This window comes from Leuresthes tenuis, unplaced genomic scaffold (genome assembly GCF_036924035.1).
Source record: "Leuresthes tenuis unplaced genomic scaffold, fLeuTen1.0.hap1 SCAF_21, whole genome shotgun sequence".
NCBI classification, from domain to species: Eukaryota; Metazoa; Chordata; class Actinopteri; order Atheriniformes; family Atherinopsidae; genus Leuresthes; species Leuresthes tenuis.
Genome location: NW_027325375.1, coordinates 24257938 through 24274801, shown reverse-complemented (window position 1 = coordinate 24274801; position 16864 = coordinate 24257938). Strand labels below are relative to the sequence as shown.

The following is a 16864-nucleotide window of genomic DNA, read 5'->3' as shown; positions in this document are numbered from 1 at the left end:
ATACAGCATCTGGAGTTGTGGCAGGATAAAATCCTGTTTTTACCTGTCATAAATCACAATTCAAGTAAATCAGACAATGTCTGTAAACTGAATTAAGTTATAAGTAACAATTGAAACTAATCAGATAGCATATGTAGTGTAGCAGTGAAGACCCAGAGAGTTGAAACAGTGTGGAAAACCAGGAGTAAATATACGGAGGGAGTCATTTACAAACGAAGAGCAGGTGAAACAATCAGTAATAAAAACCAGGTGTGACACAGGAAAGGAAGTAAGACTCAAAAGAATAATCATGGAGAAAACTCTACTAAATAAAACAGGAATTCAAAACACAAAAGGCACGGGTCATGACACTGCAAGATGAAAAATGGCCCTTATACAACAAAATAAGAAGAAAACTGGGGGGATATGTAGGCAAAGAGGACTGGATCTATAAAGAAATGCACCACTGCACTCTTTTAGAGGGCCATAAAAGAGGATTGAGCGACTACTTTTACATGAGTTTCTTTCTTTTTTTAAAGAATATTGTGCTTGAGCTGCCTTTAAGCAGTCACCAAAGATAATATATTTGATCAAGCCACGGTTCTTGATTGTCTCTAGTCATTTCTGCCAATCTGTTTAATAGATGTTGTGACATTTGACAGGAAACAAACACTTTGACCTGCTTGGGGCACCGGATGAAGAAATCAGCACATTTCTGAGCCTAAAGGCTTCATCCTGTAAAGAGGAAATATACCGGTACTTAAAAACATATGAGACAACCCCAAAGGGCTGTACTCTGCCAAAGATGTCCCCAAAATTAAAAAGTCAATCGACTAAGTCCTCCAAGAATTATAAATGTCTTTACTAAATATGTGGTTAGTTATTCAGAAGGTTTATTTTCATTGCCCAAGTGGCATCCAGACTTGCTCAGTTGAGATAAGATTTTTCAATTATTTATCTGTCTTGTTATAAATTATTCATTTGAAACATTTCAGTGTCAATGCACTGAATGCAGCCGTTTCTTTGAACAAGTGACAGTCCTCTCATACATCAACTGCCTTATCAGTTATTCTCCAGCTCATAAGTTATGGACCTACCTCCCCCCTGCTGGTCAAACTTTATAACTATCTGGGGATGACACTGAGTCAGATGGGAGCACCGTTGTTAAATGTTAAAGAGATGAAGCACATTGTTAAGCATGAGCTGCTTGCATCACTCACCGGGACTGACATATTTTACCTGCTCTCTTTTGCATGGATGACCATCGGATGAATAATTTAGCATAAGAAACTACATCAAGAAGCTTGACTTCTCCGTTAAATGATTATCCTTTTGTTTTCAGACGGATAACAAACGCAGCACCGCCGTTTGCTTCAACAAGCCAGCTCCATGAGATGAGACACAGCTAACCCAGTATCATCCCGCTAAAATAAAGATTTAAGATAAAAAAAATAAAAAAAGCCATATTTGTTACAGAAAAGATGAGACACAGTGGGTACTGTATTCTTTATTTGTTGTTTCAGTGGCTGTATAGTTTGTGTACAAGACTACTTCTTTGCCACGGCACCCTCCACGTTCACAGGAATAGTGGTCTCAGAGGACTCAATGGCCGGTCTGACCACAGGAGCCTCGACAGTCAGGATCCCCTCAGGAGACAGGGATGAGGTCACCTTATCGATGGTAGCAGTAGGAGGAAGCCTGGAGGGGAGCAATAACACACACTCAAACGTGTGTTTCAAAAGGTAACATTGCAGCTACTTAAACAAGGACTGACTGAATTGCCAAGGCTTTAAGCGTGCTTCACAGAATACAATCAGATCCAGGAGACGCTCACTATGCTTGTTCAGTGTGTGTTATGGCCCCTGGATGGCAGCAAAGCTCTACAGAAAAAACATCCAAAAGTAAAAAGGATGCTGCTGCTTCTCAGAGCTTCATCTATTTGCAGCAGTCAGTCCTTTACAAGCTGAGCCAGCCTAAAGCTCTGGAGCTGCACAGCAGCAGAGCCATGATAGGTTAACTACAGCAACCAGACTAAACAATGCACTACAAAAGCCCATTTTGGTCATAAATCAGGTATCAGGTTGACCTATTGTATGATTATTTCATTAACCAAACCACAAATTAATAAAAAGAGATGAAGAGTGGTCTTATTCTTTGATAATTAACTACTTACGTGTATTTCCTGGTGAAGCATCTGGACACAAAACCATGCTCATCCTTCCTCTCTTCATGTTTTCCTATGGAAACAAACAACATTCATTCATGCAGTTTTAGATACAACATTCGTACGGCGCTCCACCTACATTAGCTAATTAACTAATTTAGGAGATTCATATAATTAGATGCTCAACGATACTTAAACAGTGGCGTATAATTCATAATTACTCCGTTAATTTAGTGCTCAAGCCATTTCAAGAAAAAAGCTAATATATAATTCATAAACATAATCAATAGCTTCATCTACATAGTGAACATGCTGGCTCACCATCATGGCTCACAACGACATTTAAGCGATTAAAGCGACTGTTAATGGAGTTAATTCCACTTTTTTTCCATGCTATCTCAAGCCAAAAGTAAGACCTGTACCCAGGTCTCTGCAGCAACTCTAAAACCATTGAAAGGGCGATCTTTAAGCAGGTCACTGATTACCTCTCACATAACAACTTCCTTGATCCAAACCAATCTGGGTTCAAATGCGGACACTCCACTGAAACGGCTCTGTGACAGAAGCCTTAAAAGAAGCCAGAGCGACAGCTAAGTCCTCTGTACTTATCGGCTGCATTTGACACTGTCAACCACAGTAGTCTTTTGTCCATACTCTCTAGCATGGGCATCACAGGGAGAGCACACTCCTGGTTTGAATCATACCTCACTGGTCGGTCATTCAAAGTATCCTGGCTTGGTCACACTTCTGCAGCCTCCCGCCTTGAATACTGCAATGCTTTCCTAACTGGTCTTCCAGCCTGTGCTGTGATACCTCTGCAAATAGTCCAGAACACGGCGGCGCGTCTGGTCTTCGATCAGCCTAAAAGAGCACACGTCACCCCTCTGTTCATTGAACTCCACTGGCTACCCTTAGCTGCCGGCATCCAATTCAAGTCACTGATGTTAGCCTACAAAGTGCTTAAAGGAACGGCTCCCATCTGTTTGAATGCTCTTGGCAAAGGCTTATGTCACAACTCAGTCCCTCCGGTCGTCGCAGGATTGTCGTCTAGCAGGGTCTTCACCACGCTTAAGACAATCCAAACTCTTTTAATGTGTCGTTCCACGATGGTGGAATGACCTACCGAGTGTTACCAGAACAGGGGCGTCCCTGTCCATCTTCAATAAACTCTTGAAAACCCAGCTCTTTAGAGAGCATCTCCTATCCTAGCACTTACCTACCCCCTCTATTTTTCTGTACTTTCCTCTATGCCTGCACTCCATCTCTACTCTGTCACCTCTGACTAGTGGGTTCCTTTATTGTAGTTTATTGTTAGCTTTTTTTTAAAAAAAAAAGTCACTTTGGATAAAAAGCGTCTGCTAAATGCATAAACAAACTGAAATGCAACCATGCATAATTTCATTAACTGCACGTGTACTTCTGCTGCTACAACTTGTAGCCCACAGTGCAGTCTGTGATACACATATTTGTAAAGCTATTTATTTTACTGTTCTTATTTTAAGGTGTTTTATTGTTTCATGGTACTTTTATTAATATTTGTGTAAAGCACTTTGGTATACAAATGTGGAGGTACAGATGAACTTCTCCTAATGGGAGTCTAGGCTGCCGCTAATTTAGCTTATCACCAAAACTACAGAATACGACAAAACCCAATAGCAGCTCTTAAAGTTACTTAACGTGTAATTTCTCCCTAATTTGTCAAAAATGCAAGTATAAAAACAACAAATGGAAGTTACTGTTTCTGCTCTTTGTCATCATCAGAGCTGGTTTAGCTGTTTTCCCTGTTAATGCTACGCTAAACAAGCTCCTAGCTGACTGTAGTTTATCGAAATTTCTTGTTACACATACAGAGTAGAGTTAAAATCCTGAACATATAATAACAGTCTGGTAGAGAAGATAGTATAAGTATAAGAATATTCAGTTAACCTAGCTCAAAAATAATTTCTGGAAACTTTCTATCAGTTCTTAGGCAGCCAGTCTGAAATATATAGTCTGGTACACAACCACATTTCAAGAAGCTAACGCTCAAAACTGGTTTAGTTAACTTAATTAAGCCACTTGTTTTTATTTATAGATTAATATTTAAGGATTCTCAGAGTTGATAGTCGCATTTTAACTCCATCAGTTCCCATGGTAATTTAGATGACTCGTTAGCTGAAGGTTGCTTAAACATGGAGGCATCAAAACTGATGTTAGTTTTCAACTAACTTTTGCCATGAAACCAAAATATTTCCCAAAATATAACAACTGTATGTGTAACAGGAATCATCAACACTGTGCACAGTGCAATGGCCATCTAAATGTTGTTTGTGGATGCTTTTGTGGTGGCATTTATATCTCATCCAGCTCTTATTCATGAGGCCATTGGATCAACATGATATCCTCACTGGGCTTTATCAGTCATCCTCTCATCTCTCAGATGATGTGATGTTGAAACACTGCCCTTCACTCTAACTGCAGATACACAAATGTGTTTGCTGTGACAACAGGCCAAGGTTGCCATCTTTTCACAAGAACAACTAACAGAGTGTGTCCAACTCTGCCATGCAGGCCTTCTTCCAGCTTCTACATGGAGGGCCATTAGTTCTGAGCAAGCTTTAAAACAATTGGGCACATTGTACTTTGGTGTGTATACAAAATTCCTAATTAAGCCAGGCATGTCATCTTTAAACATGAGGTGGCAAATTCCCTTGGACTGAATCACATGCTTTGTTTAACTCTGTACTCCTCACCAGGTCCAGTTACTCAGCAGAGAGATATTGGCCATAGTCAGGACTGTGAAGATGGAAAAGATCCAGCAGTCCTTTTAAAGCAACACATACAGTGACTGAGTAACAGCAAACTTCCCTGCTGAAAGAGTGATTCTTTTTGAGTGACAGAGATATTGAGAAAGGGAGCACTGAGCTTCAGAGAGCAAAGCTATTAAAGGATCAGACACTTTTATGTAAAATTGCCTTGGCCCTTTTCTGTGGAGGTTTGAAACTGCTATAAGAAATAAATAAATGCAAATAAAAGAGGCAATAAATTATTCAAAGTGTGCTGCAAATATTAAATAAATGATCATTTATGCATTCAATCACCTCCAAACGTGGATTGCTGTATTCCCTCTCTGCAGTTTCTCCCCCTATTAATTTCACCAAGTGCATTTAGTTTGGTGTTTTTTATTTCTTATTTAATCAAAAAATACATCGTAATGTGACAACAAGATGCATAAATAAATACGTTTAGGGAAATATAGAGAGAAAAAGTGCAAAGAAAAACTATGGGGAAGTAAATACAGCGATTAAAAGTATAAACAGATTGATAAATGACTAAATCAATCATTTACATTGAAAATTGGACTTAAAAAGTTAATAAATAAGGGAATTTACTGTAAATTAAATCAATACAGCTTGAACTTGGCTTTAGTAGCACTTATTGATATTGTAACTTGTTTAATGAGGCTTTTAGATACTTTCAAAAATCAATAAATAACTCATTTTGATTATGGCAGCTTCAGTACTTCATTTTTCCAAAGAATGCATGGACAGTGAAAACTTTGAACTGCTGTGAAAGTTGCTCCGTGTAGGTGGAGCTGTTGGATGCTTTGTTTTGCATCTAGCAGGCTTTCAGCCAACTTTCCCCTCCCATGTCCTGGAATCAGATTATTGTCTCAAAACGTGACGCAACTCTACGGGCATGCATCCTCCTTGTACTCCACCTAGTTTCCTGCCTTTTAACTCAATTTAGTCACTTTTGTTGTATATTTGGTTTTGCATAAGAAACAGAGGCACTTGAGGACGGTCCGTGACAAATTTTAAGGACTTTCTGTGCGCGTATCTCTATATATCGAATAAAGCCACATCAGGTGTATTATCGTTAGATTGGTCATTAAAGAAAACAGTTAACTATCACCTCAGGTTTTAAGTCTGTGAGACTGATCAAACTAACTTTTAAACCAGCACGCAGGAGGCTACAGTGCTGTATGAAACAGTGGATTAGTGCTCACCTGTGATTTCCAAAACACCGTCCTTGGTCTTGACCACCAGCTCCTCAGGTGAGAAATGGCTGACGTCCAGAGACACCTTCCAGTTGTCCTGAGTCTGCTTGATCTCTGACACCCCGCTGCTCATCTGGCGGGACAGGGCCCGAGCGTTGTGGGCCATCATGTGGCTGGGGTACATGACGGGAGAGTGGGGCATCATGGCTGCCATGTCCGGGCCCAGGACCGATGGCCTCATGTAGCCCGGCCAGTGGCTGCTTGGGAATGTGGCAAAGTCTTCAGGCAGGGGAGGCATGCCGAAGCCCTGGTCAAAGATGCGGCTGGCCTGGTGCCATTCACGGAATGGGTCCCAGCTCGGGCTGCGGAGCATGGTGAACGGAATACGCCTCTCAGCCATGGGACCGGTGTTCAGGTGGTGGAAGAGTGCTGCTTTCTGCAGATGAAGAGCTCTCTGGCCTCTCTAAAACTCTTCTTTCGAAGTGTTGAGCACCGCTCAGCAGAGAGCTTTTATACACTCTGTTACCACCCCTGTCGAAACACCCCTCCCCTCTGACTCAAGCCCCACCAGATCACACCCCCCAAATGTTTTGGAAAGGACTAGAATATCTATTTGTGGCAGACGTGACGCTCAGATGGAATCCGGCAGGATGGCCGACCCCAACAGCTGCCCGGTACACCTCCTCCCCCCTCTGAGCGCCTCTGAGCGCCTCTGAGCCAGAAGGATCTGGGGGGCTGTTGTGAGCGTGGCCTGCTGAGGTCACACAAACCAGACCAACTTTTATAGACGGTGATGCAGACGTATACATCGCATGAGGGTGTCATGCTATCATAAACCTTGTAGCAAGATTGCAAAAGTGAACTTAAGACTCATGCAAAAATAATTTCATGTTGAATATTCAGTAAATCTTTTCGAGTACTATGTAGATCCCAAGATTTTGTCATCTTGTGATATTTTGCTATAAAGAGTAGAGTTTAAAAGTCTGGAGTCATCCCAATTTCTTATATATTTGAAGAAAAAATGGGAAATTTGTTCAGCTGTTTATTTATACACTTAAATATTTACACATAAATACAAAAGTAAATACAGCAAATAAGACAAAAACAGAGTTTAGTTTTGTCATTTGTCAAGTTTTCCTGTCATTTCTTTAAGTATTCTTCAGGAATAGTTCTCAAGGCTTCTTAAAGGACATCCCAAAGCTCTTCTTTGGATGTTGGCTGCCTTTTGTTCAGTTCTCTGCCAAGATGAGAATTTACAAAACTGTTTGGGAGAGTAAAAAGAAAAACCATCACCATCACAGACACCAGGAAGTCTGGTCCTAATAGATGTTGAAGGTGTGATGTCTGAGAAATGTGAAGCTGGAAAAACCAAAACAACAGAAAACCATCAGAGGAAAACCTCCAATTTCCTCAGCTCTTTGTGTCAAAAAGATGCGCCATTGTCTTCCAAAAATGGAGCATGAAAAAATGAGTTTTACCCTTTTCTTTTAAATCTGTTGTTAAACGTGGTTCCTCCTTTGTTTTTGTCTGTCTAACAACCAGAGCCTGGTTCTCAGCGTCTGTTTGAATCCAATCATTGTCCTGAAAGCTCCGCGTGCTGTGCGGTGGGGGTTGGGATTCTTTGGATTCAAAATTTCTTCCACGCGTTTCTTCTTTTTAATACACATGAGCTGGGGAGTCTGTTTCAGCATTAGATGTGCAGATGGTGCGCCACGCCTTGTAGATCCCAGAAATTAAACATTTAAATGTTCCACTCCTTCTTTGTAAAGTTAAAAGAAAACTAATTAAATCACTTTATTCTAAGACAAAGAAACAAATGTAGTGAGAAACCCCGACAACATTTCAGTAATGTGGCGTTTTATGTCTTGATTCTATCCTTTTTAAACATTTGATCCATCCAAGTAATAATTGGTCAATTATGCTTCTGAAGGACTTTTCTATTCAATAAGCGCTGCGTTTGTTCTGTGATGTGATAATCTCTGTTGTTTATGCACAACTAACCATTCTCAACACTTCTGTTTACGATGCTTTCTTAAGTGGGTTTGGTGTGTTTCTATCTGAAACTTCATAAGCTGGAGTAAATCACAAGAAAACAATAAAGAAGTATTTGGAAGAAAAATGAGATCTCCTCCAGGAGGGTAAATCTACTTCTGACCAACCGGTCACACACTTTGGCTTTCTCTTTGTTTGCTCTCTATCATTCCCCATCCCCCCATCAGTGCCCCTTCCCCCTCTATCACTTGGAATTTTCCATAACTTTTGAAGACCTTTAAAGAGAGTCACGTTGCAGGATTCTCATGAATACCACTTTGTCCACACTAAGAAAAAAAGCAAAAGCACCTACATTGGGCAATACTAACAAGAATCTGTGTTTTAACAAATTGATCAGTCACTGAATGGTAAAAGTATCCAAATTACAAAAATGGCCAAACATATCCAGATTTTCCGCATTGCATTCCAAACCCAAAGTGGTAAAATGTGTCACAAAGGTTTTCCTTCAACATATTTTCAATAAGACACAGTGCAGGTCAGTGAAAATGTGCTCTATCAAGCGGTCGAGCAGGTCTTTAAAGGGTTGACAGACTTTAGAAGGATCAGTCCTTCTAAAAAAAAGGGAGGTTTTTTTTGTCTTTTTTTTAAATGGAGCCCTTACCTCAGGGCAGTTTATATCTGCCTGATCTTGGTCCGGAAAACGATTCACCTCTAAAGTGCATAGCAGTCCTGTGATGCCCCGTGGTTTTCTCACAGAGAGAGGGTCAGGGAAGATAAGAAAAAAACAAACAGAAAACTGTGGAGGTGAAACAAAAGTATGATGAGGAAGAGTAGGAACACAGTCAGTAGATTGGGGCACAGATTCAAAATGTAAACAAGATTCTGATTGATACTTTTTGAAGATTTACGTATCAGAAACGTAATGGATGACGAAAGTCTGATGTTTCTTCTGCTGAGGCGTGAAACCGGATGAAGCTCTGTTTCAGTGTTGCAGAGGAAGAGGAGGAAACTGATGAAAACTGGCAAATAAAAGACAGCAGCGGTAATAATCTCATCAGTGAGAGGAAAATTGAGTTTTTCCTCAATCTATTGTCTATATCTATTCAATACATGGCAGATTTGGGTCAGTTTCAGTGAGATGAATGTAATCCCGCAGTGTTGCCAGTAAAGGTGCGAGGTGTTGCTCTCTGATATCTGTCTTTAAATTAGACCACATGCTCCCCTCGGTGCTGCTTCTGACACAGCTGGAGGACGTTCTGGTCCATTCAGGTCAGCGCTCCAGTTTTCAATCATGTCACCAGTGTCAGCTGCAAGAAAACAAATACAGTATAGACTTCAACGCCTTCAACATCATCACTGCACATGAAATCAGAGAAAAGATCAACACAGGAGTTTGATTATTTCTCTATTTTTTTCTGTTTATTGTCAGGTATAATCACTCGTACAATACAAAGAATAATTTGAACAAAAGGGGCAATGCTATACTTGGAGTATCATAGTTGGCTTAAGTCTGGTTACACTAGGAATGACAGTGAGTGGAATGAGACCGGACGAATGGAAAGGAAGACTTGGGGTGATCCCTGATTGCATCGCCAGTCTGTTTGCGTCTGAAGCTTCAGACAGCGCCTGCTGCTGCCTTTGCTTTGCTATCCAACGTGTTCTTTTGAAGCTGGTAACCAGGGGACCTCTGATAGAAATACAGTGAAGACCATTATACAAGGGGTTGAAGTATACAGTGATTGGTAACATAGGACAGAGCAGAACACGGACTCTCCTGCTCCCAGCCGAGTCCTTGCTCTTCGACACAGGCAGCAGCAGAGTGGCTCGTGACACGATGGGGCCGTTCACATCTGGTGCTAACATGTGTCGCGGGACACTTTCTGGGAACAAATATTTATTGTACTGGACTCCATGCAAGCAGCAAAGTTACCACCAGGATGTTTTTTCATTCTCCGAGATTCCAAAAAAGCAATCACATTGTGCAATACGGAGCGTTAATACTCACAGGACATATTTTTATCTTCATTCCAGCAGAGGCAGCTGTGAGCTCAATCCCAAACCTCCAGATCTGTCCTGTTAGTCCCGGGAGTAATTTAATTCAACCGACCTTTACCTGAACAAGCTTGTTTAGAGCTGCCACGGTGTGTACATGGCAGAAGAAGACCGTGCACTTTCCCACAGTGTGTGGAAAGTGTAGTGGATATGCTCCTATAATCTCTATCAAAGCTGTAAGTCTAAAGCTAAGGACACGGCCAATATTTGAAATCACAGTTTCACCAATGTTTACATGCTTATATAGAGATATAGAGAGAGCAGATGGAAGATTAGGCACAGCTGTCAGCGCTATGGAAACGATGAGGCAGGGAATACTTTGAAGAAATGTTTTTCCTCTGAACTGGATCTGCGGGACCCTTGTCTATTAAAAAAAGATCAATCAGTAAATTGATCTTTGGTTATTGGCGCTGATTGTGTGCTGACTGATTGCATGTGCAGCCACTTCTACGCACAACTTGTGTGCACAGCTAAGTCATGTAGAAAACGGCTGATTGTCTGCTGGTGAGCTGTTGGAATTTCAGCAATTTAGAGCCTCAGGGTGTGTTTTTAATCAGCAGAGATGAACTGACACTGAGCTCCTTCGCCTCTCTCATATCATGTCTATTATATAACCGAACTCACTGAAATGTGTGTAAATGATTCTACAGTAAATATAACTCGAGTGAATCTGAAACGTGCTGAAAAATAATGACAAAAAGCGAGTTCAGGTGACTGTTTTTGTAGGTTTGATCCAGGATGCAGGTTAGCACCACATGTGAACTGGCTCAAAGACCCATTAGACTCAGGTCCACTGGCTATAATCATCAGCATCTTCAAAATGCAGCAGTGACTTTACACACTGCCTGCTAATCTGATAACACAAGTAAGCCCTCCTCACGAGTTTCGAGTCAAACATGGACGTGTAATGTACAGTTATTCAAATGGAAATATGTCTGCAGTAATCTCATCTTCAAAGCATGGATAAAAATTGCTTTACAGAGAACTTGATAAATAAATTAAACAATAAATAACCCAATAAATAAACAAATAAATACAGTCATTTCATAAATAGCTGAGGTCAATGCATGTGTGCATGGAAACTGTTTGCAGAGGACTCCTGTGGAGAATCGAACTGCAGTCCAAGTGCAGAGTACTCGCTGATCTTTGCAGAGGAGGTGTGCACACACTCACACGGGGTTAGGAGGACGAAGGAGGAAGAGAGTAAAAAGAACACAATACATAGAGTCGCAGGCTCCACCCCACCAACCCCTGTCCCACCCACACCCCCACTCACACCGGAGGAGGCCCATTATCTTTTCTTATTCAAAAAGGTGCTCTCCTTCGAGCAGTGCGTCCATCCATATGCGTCATGCCGAACAAACCTCCTCAGGCTAGATCAAATATACAGTGCATAGTTTACAAAGCCGGAACTTAAGAGAGTTTATGTCGATACAGACAAATCTATACAATAAAGTTTTAATCATAGAAAAGTTCCTTTACTTTTTTTGCCTCCTCCGACTTCTCCTTTGTTCTCACTTTTTTGATCGGCGCTGCGATGGAATGGAAGTCTGGTGGGATGAGCACATAATGATGGAAGGAAAAAACAGTCTGATTCTCTGAAATGTACATGAACTTGTTTTTCTTTGTGTGGCTCTCTTCTTTTTGTTTTCTACTCATCTCCTCTTTTAAGATATATGTATTTATATATATTCATATAGTATATAGTTGTTAACAAATTCATTTTTGGTTGCCTCGTGGAAGATGAGAAGGAAAGTGCTAACACAGGGAGAGATTTGTTCTTTGGGCTCAGCAAATTCCTTTTTGACTAGTGGAAACCTGTTTTTATTTGAACACCTTGTCTATGTGAAGACATGATTAGGGAAAACTAATTTCATTGAAATGTGCTATATCAAAATACGTTTTTCTTTTTGTTCCAGGCTCTGTCATAGAGACGTAATGGTCCAGGGTGGAGAAGTTTGGAGTGTACTGCAGGATTTGTTACAGAGACATGATGACTGAACTGCAGTGCAGGAACTCTCGCAGCACTTCTCATCTGTTTGTTTTTGTTTTTCTTCCTCTCCTCTGACGTCCGATGCGGTCAGAAGCCCGGGCTGTCGTAGCTGCTGCGGCTGTAGTAAGTGTGGTGGCTACGGGAGCGACTCCTGCTCCGGCTCCAGCTCCGGCTCCGGCTGTGACTCCAGCTCCGGCTTCGGCTCCGGCTCCTGCTGTGGCTGCGGCTCTGGCTTCTGCTGCGGCTGTAGCTGCTGTAGCTGCTGTAGCTGCGACTGCGGCTGCGGCTGGACCGGGACGGGCTGCTGTCGTAGCTGGATGACGAAGGGCTGGGCCGGTAGTACGGGATCGGCCGCTTCCGGGCGCTGGAGAGAGGTTAAAAATAAAGAAAAAGGAAGCACAAGGACAGCAGTTTGACCAGTTACAACGGGTGAGATGTTAAAAGGATTTTATCTGATACATGATGCTTTAAGAAAGGATATGCAAATTGGTGTTAGGTCAGGACAGAATCTGAAAGAGAGTAGCTATGAGGGTTATAAAATCAGCTCACACACTCACACACACACACAGCAGAAAAATGCATATTGTTAGATGAAGCTTAAGCTGAGATTGCCTTGTTAATAGCCACCGTGGATGTGCTTCCTGTAAGGTAATTAGCTGTTAGCTCCCAAAAGAACCTCTTCTTCTCAGTGGAGGCCAACACTCACACAAATCAACAGTCAACAGTGCGAGACAAATAAACGCTATCAAGGTATCCCTGATGCTTAAAGCTGTCTGCCACACCTCATCATTCCAGAGGGGTTGTGGAGAACTCCACCTTAGTATCAATCAGTATCAATTAAAGTAAACCTTGATAGCATTTTAATCTCTGCATCCTTGTGTTACAACATAAGCCCGAGCCACAGTGGGGTGTAAAGTTGGTGTGAGTTTCAGAGGCGAGATGAAGAAGCAGAGAGAGGAAACAGGAGGAGACCAGGTTTACTCAGGGGAGCTCTGATGGTTTCCTGTTCAGCTTTGCTTCAGGAGTCAGACTAGCAGGGTCCTGCTGCATGGCAACTGTTACCAGGGTAACTAGCCTGCAGCCGCTGAGTTCAGCAGCATCCTGTTGTCTTGGCGTGAGGACCTTTAGGACTGGAGTAAAAGACAACAAAGTACACACATTTCACTTATGTCTATTAACACCTGTGTGAGCGGGAGCAGAAGTGACGCAGAGACACATTTAGCAGGAGTCTCTTTCTGTGTGAGTAACAGTCTATTTCAAGTATAACAATGGTAAAACATGTTTCTATTAAGGATGAAACTGATCAAATAAATGAAAAGATACCTTTAAAAAGTGTAGAGGAATCAAGATATGAATGTGCTCTCAGAGCAGAGGAGCTAAATGTGGTTTAAAGCAATCCTTTGATTCATATTTAATTTAATGTCAGTTCAACCGTTCTAATAAATCAATTCTATCCTTTTCTTAATTTCTGTATCAATTTTACGCCCTGTTCCTCTGTGCTGTATGTGGTTGCTTTTTTTTCTCATCCTGTACAGAAGCACTTTCTTCACTGTGTGAAACTTAATGTTTTGATTCAATTACTTTAAATACACTGCATTAATGTGATAAAAAACACTTCACAAGGATATGACACAATTTAAAGGACTACTTCCACGTTCACGGGAACCTACTAATGTCATTTTAAGAAACTAATGCAAAAAGATCTAATAACATCCACATATATGCCAGTTAAATATGACGTTAGGACCAGGAAAACGTTACCTTCGCTAACCATAATGACAGAAAGGAGAGGGAAAAAAACATCACATGTTAACATACTGACAGGGAACCAAGGATTATCAACACCAACAAGATTACACATTTCTAGCTTAGGTAGGAGGACAAATGAATTCTCTAACAGGACTTATCCTGTTATGTGACTGTCAGCAACACATTCCTCTGGGCAGTAAGTCCAGACGCTGTTGGCCACTGTAGTTTTTTTATTTCTTTTCATGGACTAAACATAAACATTAGTCCAGGCGTCTCATCCTGCCAAATATATACCGAAGCTTCAGCAGCTACAGCAAGCTTATTGTAACACAGAGGCTGTCTTATCCACAGGTGGTTGGGCCATTAATCTAAGATGAAAAACATTTTTCCTCTGCATTTTAACACTTGATATACTGCATAGAGTGCATATGAATATTCAGTGACATGAATGAAAAGTAATCAGGGATAAGGCAGCGACAGAGAAGTAAACGTGGAAGTAAATCATAATCCCGAAGACTGGCTAAATTGTGTTTTCCATTATCACTAAACATAAAGTAACTTCTTAGGATTAATTGTTACAAAGATAGAGATGCATAAAACTGGTACTGACTGCATATATTTGTACTGGCAGTTTTTCAACTTCACTCCCGACAAACCATTGAATGCATCGTAACAGCGTCCCTAAATTTATCAGTTTTCAGTTACAACAGGAACATTTTCCCTCACTTTATTTTACGTTTTCTTGCATTTTGAGGCGGAGAAAGACTGACTGATGTCCCAATTTCAGCGGACTCCCAAACTGTGGGACACGTTTCAACTGGAATACCTCAAAGCATGTAACACAAAATGTGAAAGCTGGAACTAAAAAGCAAAACCTCCTTGAAAAGACGCACTGGATGGAGGGTAGTTGGGACATGACGTGAAATAGTGTTTACCTGGTGATCCTCCGCGCCTCCATGAAGCTGGGCGAATCTCTTCTTCTCTTTCGGATGGGTGAGTAGCTGCGGGAGCGGCGGCGGGCTCGGCTGTCTGTGTCGGAGCGGTTTGCGCTGTCCTTCTCTCTGCGTCACACACAAGTCGCTGTCTTAGCAGCCACAACAACCCATGACAGCAAAATGAAACTGGAGGGTGAAGGAGAACCACGAGGCCTCACCTGGAGTTGTTCTGTCTGTTGTGAGGGGACTTGACCTTGCTGGGGCCAACGTCTCTGGAGGCGGAGCGCGATGATGAGCGACCGCTGCTCCAGGAGCTGCTGCGTTGCCGTAGGTTTGCTTTGCTCCGCGACTCCTCGTTCTTCCTGCCCGACGCGTGCGACTGGCGTCCCGGAGATGCCGACGGGCTCCGGTGATGCGCCTGACCCCGACTGGAGTGGTGGCGACGCTTTGACGAGTGTCCGCCTTTTGTCCTGAGGCAATGGGCAGCATAATGAAGGCAATGTCAAAATGATTCCCCCTCAAAGGCAAAACTGAAATGAAAGGTCCAGAAGTGATAAGTCTGGAAATATAAGCCCACAGTGAGACAAACACAAGGCTCACTTTCTCTGGTGACGAGAGCTCCTCCCTCTGTGACTGTGGTTGTGCTGCGAGTGGCCTGAATCGCTGCTGTGAGCAGGGGAGTGGGAGCTTTTCCTCTGACCTCTCTGGCCCCCTCTCCTCCCTGACGTCTGGGTTAGGGAGCTCCCCACAGCTGGAATCCTGTCATCCACACTCCCATCATCACCTGCCGCGCAGATCTGTCCCGTTTGGTTCCTGCCGGGGGCGCTGTGGAGCTTGTGCTCTCTCAGCAGAGTGGACTGGATGCCTGCAGAGCTAGCAGTCAGCAGACGGAGCTTCTGCAGAGAAACGATGACCAACAAAGGAAACAAAAACAAAGAAAATAAAAAAGAAAAAGGACAAAAATAGCATCAGAGTGTTTTCACGTTGAAGACTGAGAGCTACGGTGTACTTGCCAAAAGAAGGTAAACATCTAAAAGAAAAAGATCTAGGTTTTCTCCATATGGCTTATAGATAGTCCTCTATGGTGCAGCACATGCAATACTTGGCATGCAAAACCATAATGAGTTGAAGAAATCAAAATCGCAAAAACAAACAAAAGAACTAGGAAGAGAAGGAAGAGAGGGAAAAAGAAAACAAAATTGTGAACCAAAAAAGGTTTTAGAGCAGAGGCAGAAAGTACAGAGCTACAGATTTGGAAAGTAGAAAAAGAGGACTTTTTTAAAATTATTATTATTATGATTATTCTTTTTTTAGTAATGGCTAAAGAAATTAAACAAAAACAGAAAGAGAAGACAACTTGACGAAACATCACAGAAATGGAAGGAACAAAATAAAGATCACAATTATCAAATCAATCGAATCAGAAAACAAATAGTCTGCTACTCAATTTTCTCTTTGTGGATTTTTTTTTTCCCTGAAGACATTTGCTGAGATGTGAACAGCGACCCATTTTCTTTGTTTTTTTTAATGGTTACTCTTGTTTAACTCCCTTCTGGTTAACATCCACTTACCAATAAAGTGGTATTCCCTCCTTTAGTAGGTAAGGTATGAAGAAAAGGGAAAAGTGGGGCAACATAAGTGCATCATTAGATTCACAAAATGCAAGAGAAAAAGACACAAAACCCTTCCCTGCCAGTGACTCATGAGACAATGCATGGAAATCAAGAGAAAAGAACTCAAAAAAGCAAAGAGGAAAACCACAATGTGCAGGGAGTCCCTCACACAGAGAGTAAATCCTCTGGACCCGGTCACCTTCCTGAGCATCACAAAGCAACTGGCTGGTGAGAGTTCAAGGTATTTTCTTTACCTTTTTCTCCCCATAAAGGATCTACCACGGACCCAGTGTTAAATTACCTGAGGATCTAACTACCTCTGGGTTTTTTTTTTGCTCAGTGGCTCCTTCATACGGGACATTTATTGATCTTGCAATAGCAAGATTAGCTTTTATTTCCAGGGAGTTG

The 16864-nt window shown here is 41.8% G+C and overlaps 2 protein-coding genes across 2 annotated transcripts in view; both read right to left on the bottom strand.

Moving 5' to 3' along the window:
* Positions 1 to 1471: 1471 nt before the first annotated feature.
* hspb1 (heat shock protein, alpha-crystallin-related, 1) lies at positions 1472 to 6613 on the bottom strand. The gene is made up of 3 exons (XM_072375411.1): positions 6132 to 6613; positions 2153 to 2216; positions 1472 to 1677 (listed from the first exon to the last, which is right to left on the bottom strand). The coding sequence occupies exons 1-3, from the start codon at positions 6520 to 6522 to the stop codon at positions 1527 to 1529; spliced, it is 606 nt and encodes a 201-aa protein (XP_072231512.1). The 5' UTR covers positions 6523 to 6613; the 3' UTR covers positions 1472 to 1526.
* Positions 6614 to 8343: 1730 nt separating this feature from the next.
* srrm3 (serine/arginine repetitive matrix 3) overlaps positions 8344 to 16864 on the bottom strand; it is a 68189-nt gene continuing 59668 nt past the window's right edge. Inside the window, exons 11-14 of the mRNA XM_072375119.1 lie at positions 15444 to 15739; positions 15062 to 15313; positions 14844 to 14969; positions 8344 to 12523 (exon numbers count right to left, since the gene is read on the bottom strand). Of these exons, the coding sequence (XP_072231220.1) occupies positions 12247 to 12523; positions 14844 to 14969; positions 15062 to 15313; positions 15444 to 15739 (951 nt within the window). The 3' untranslated portion in view covers positions 8344 to 12246. The remainder of the gene's footprint in view (positions 12524 to 14843; positions 14970 to 15061; positions 15314 to 15443; positions 15740 to 16864) is intronic.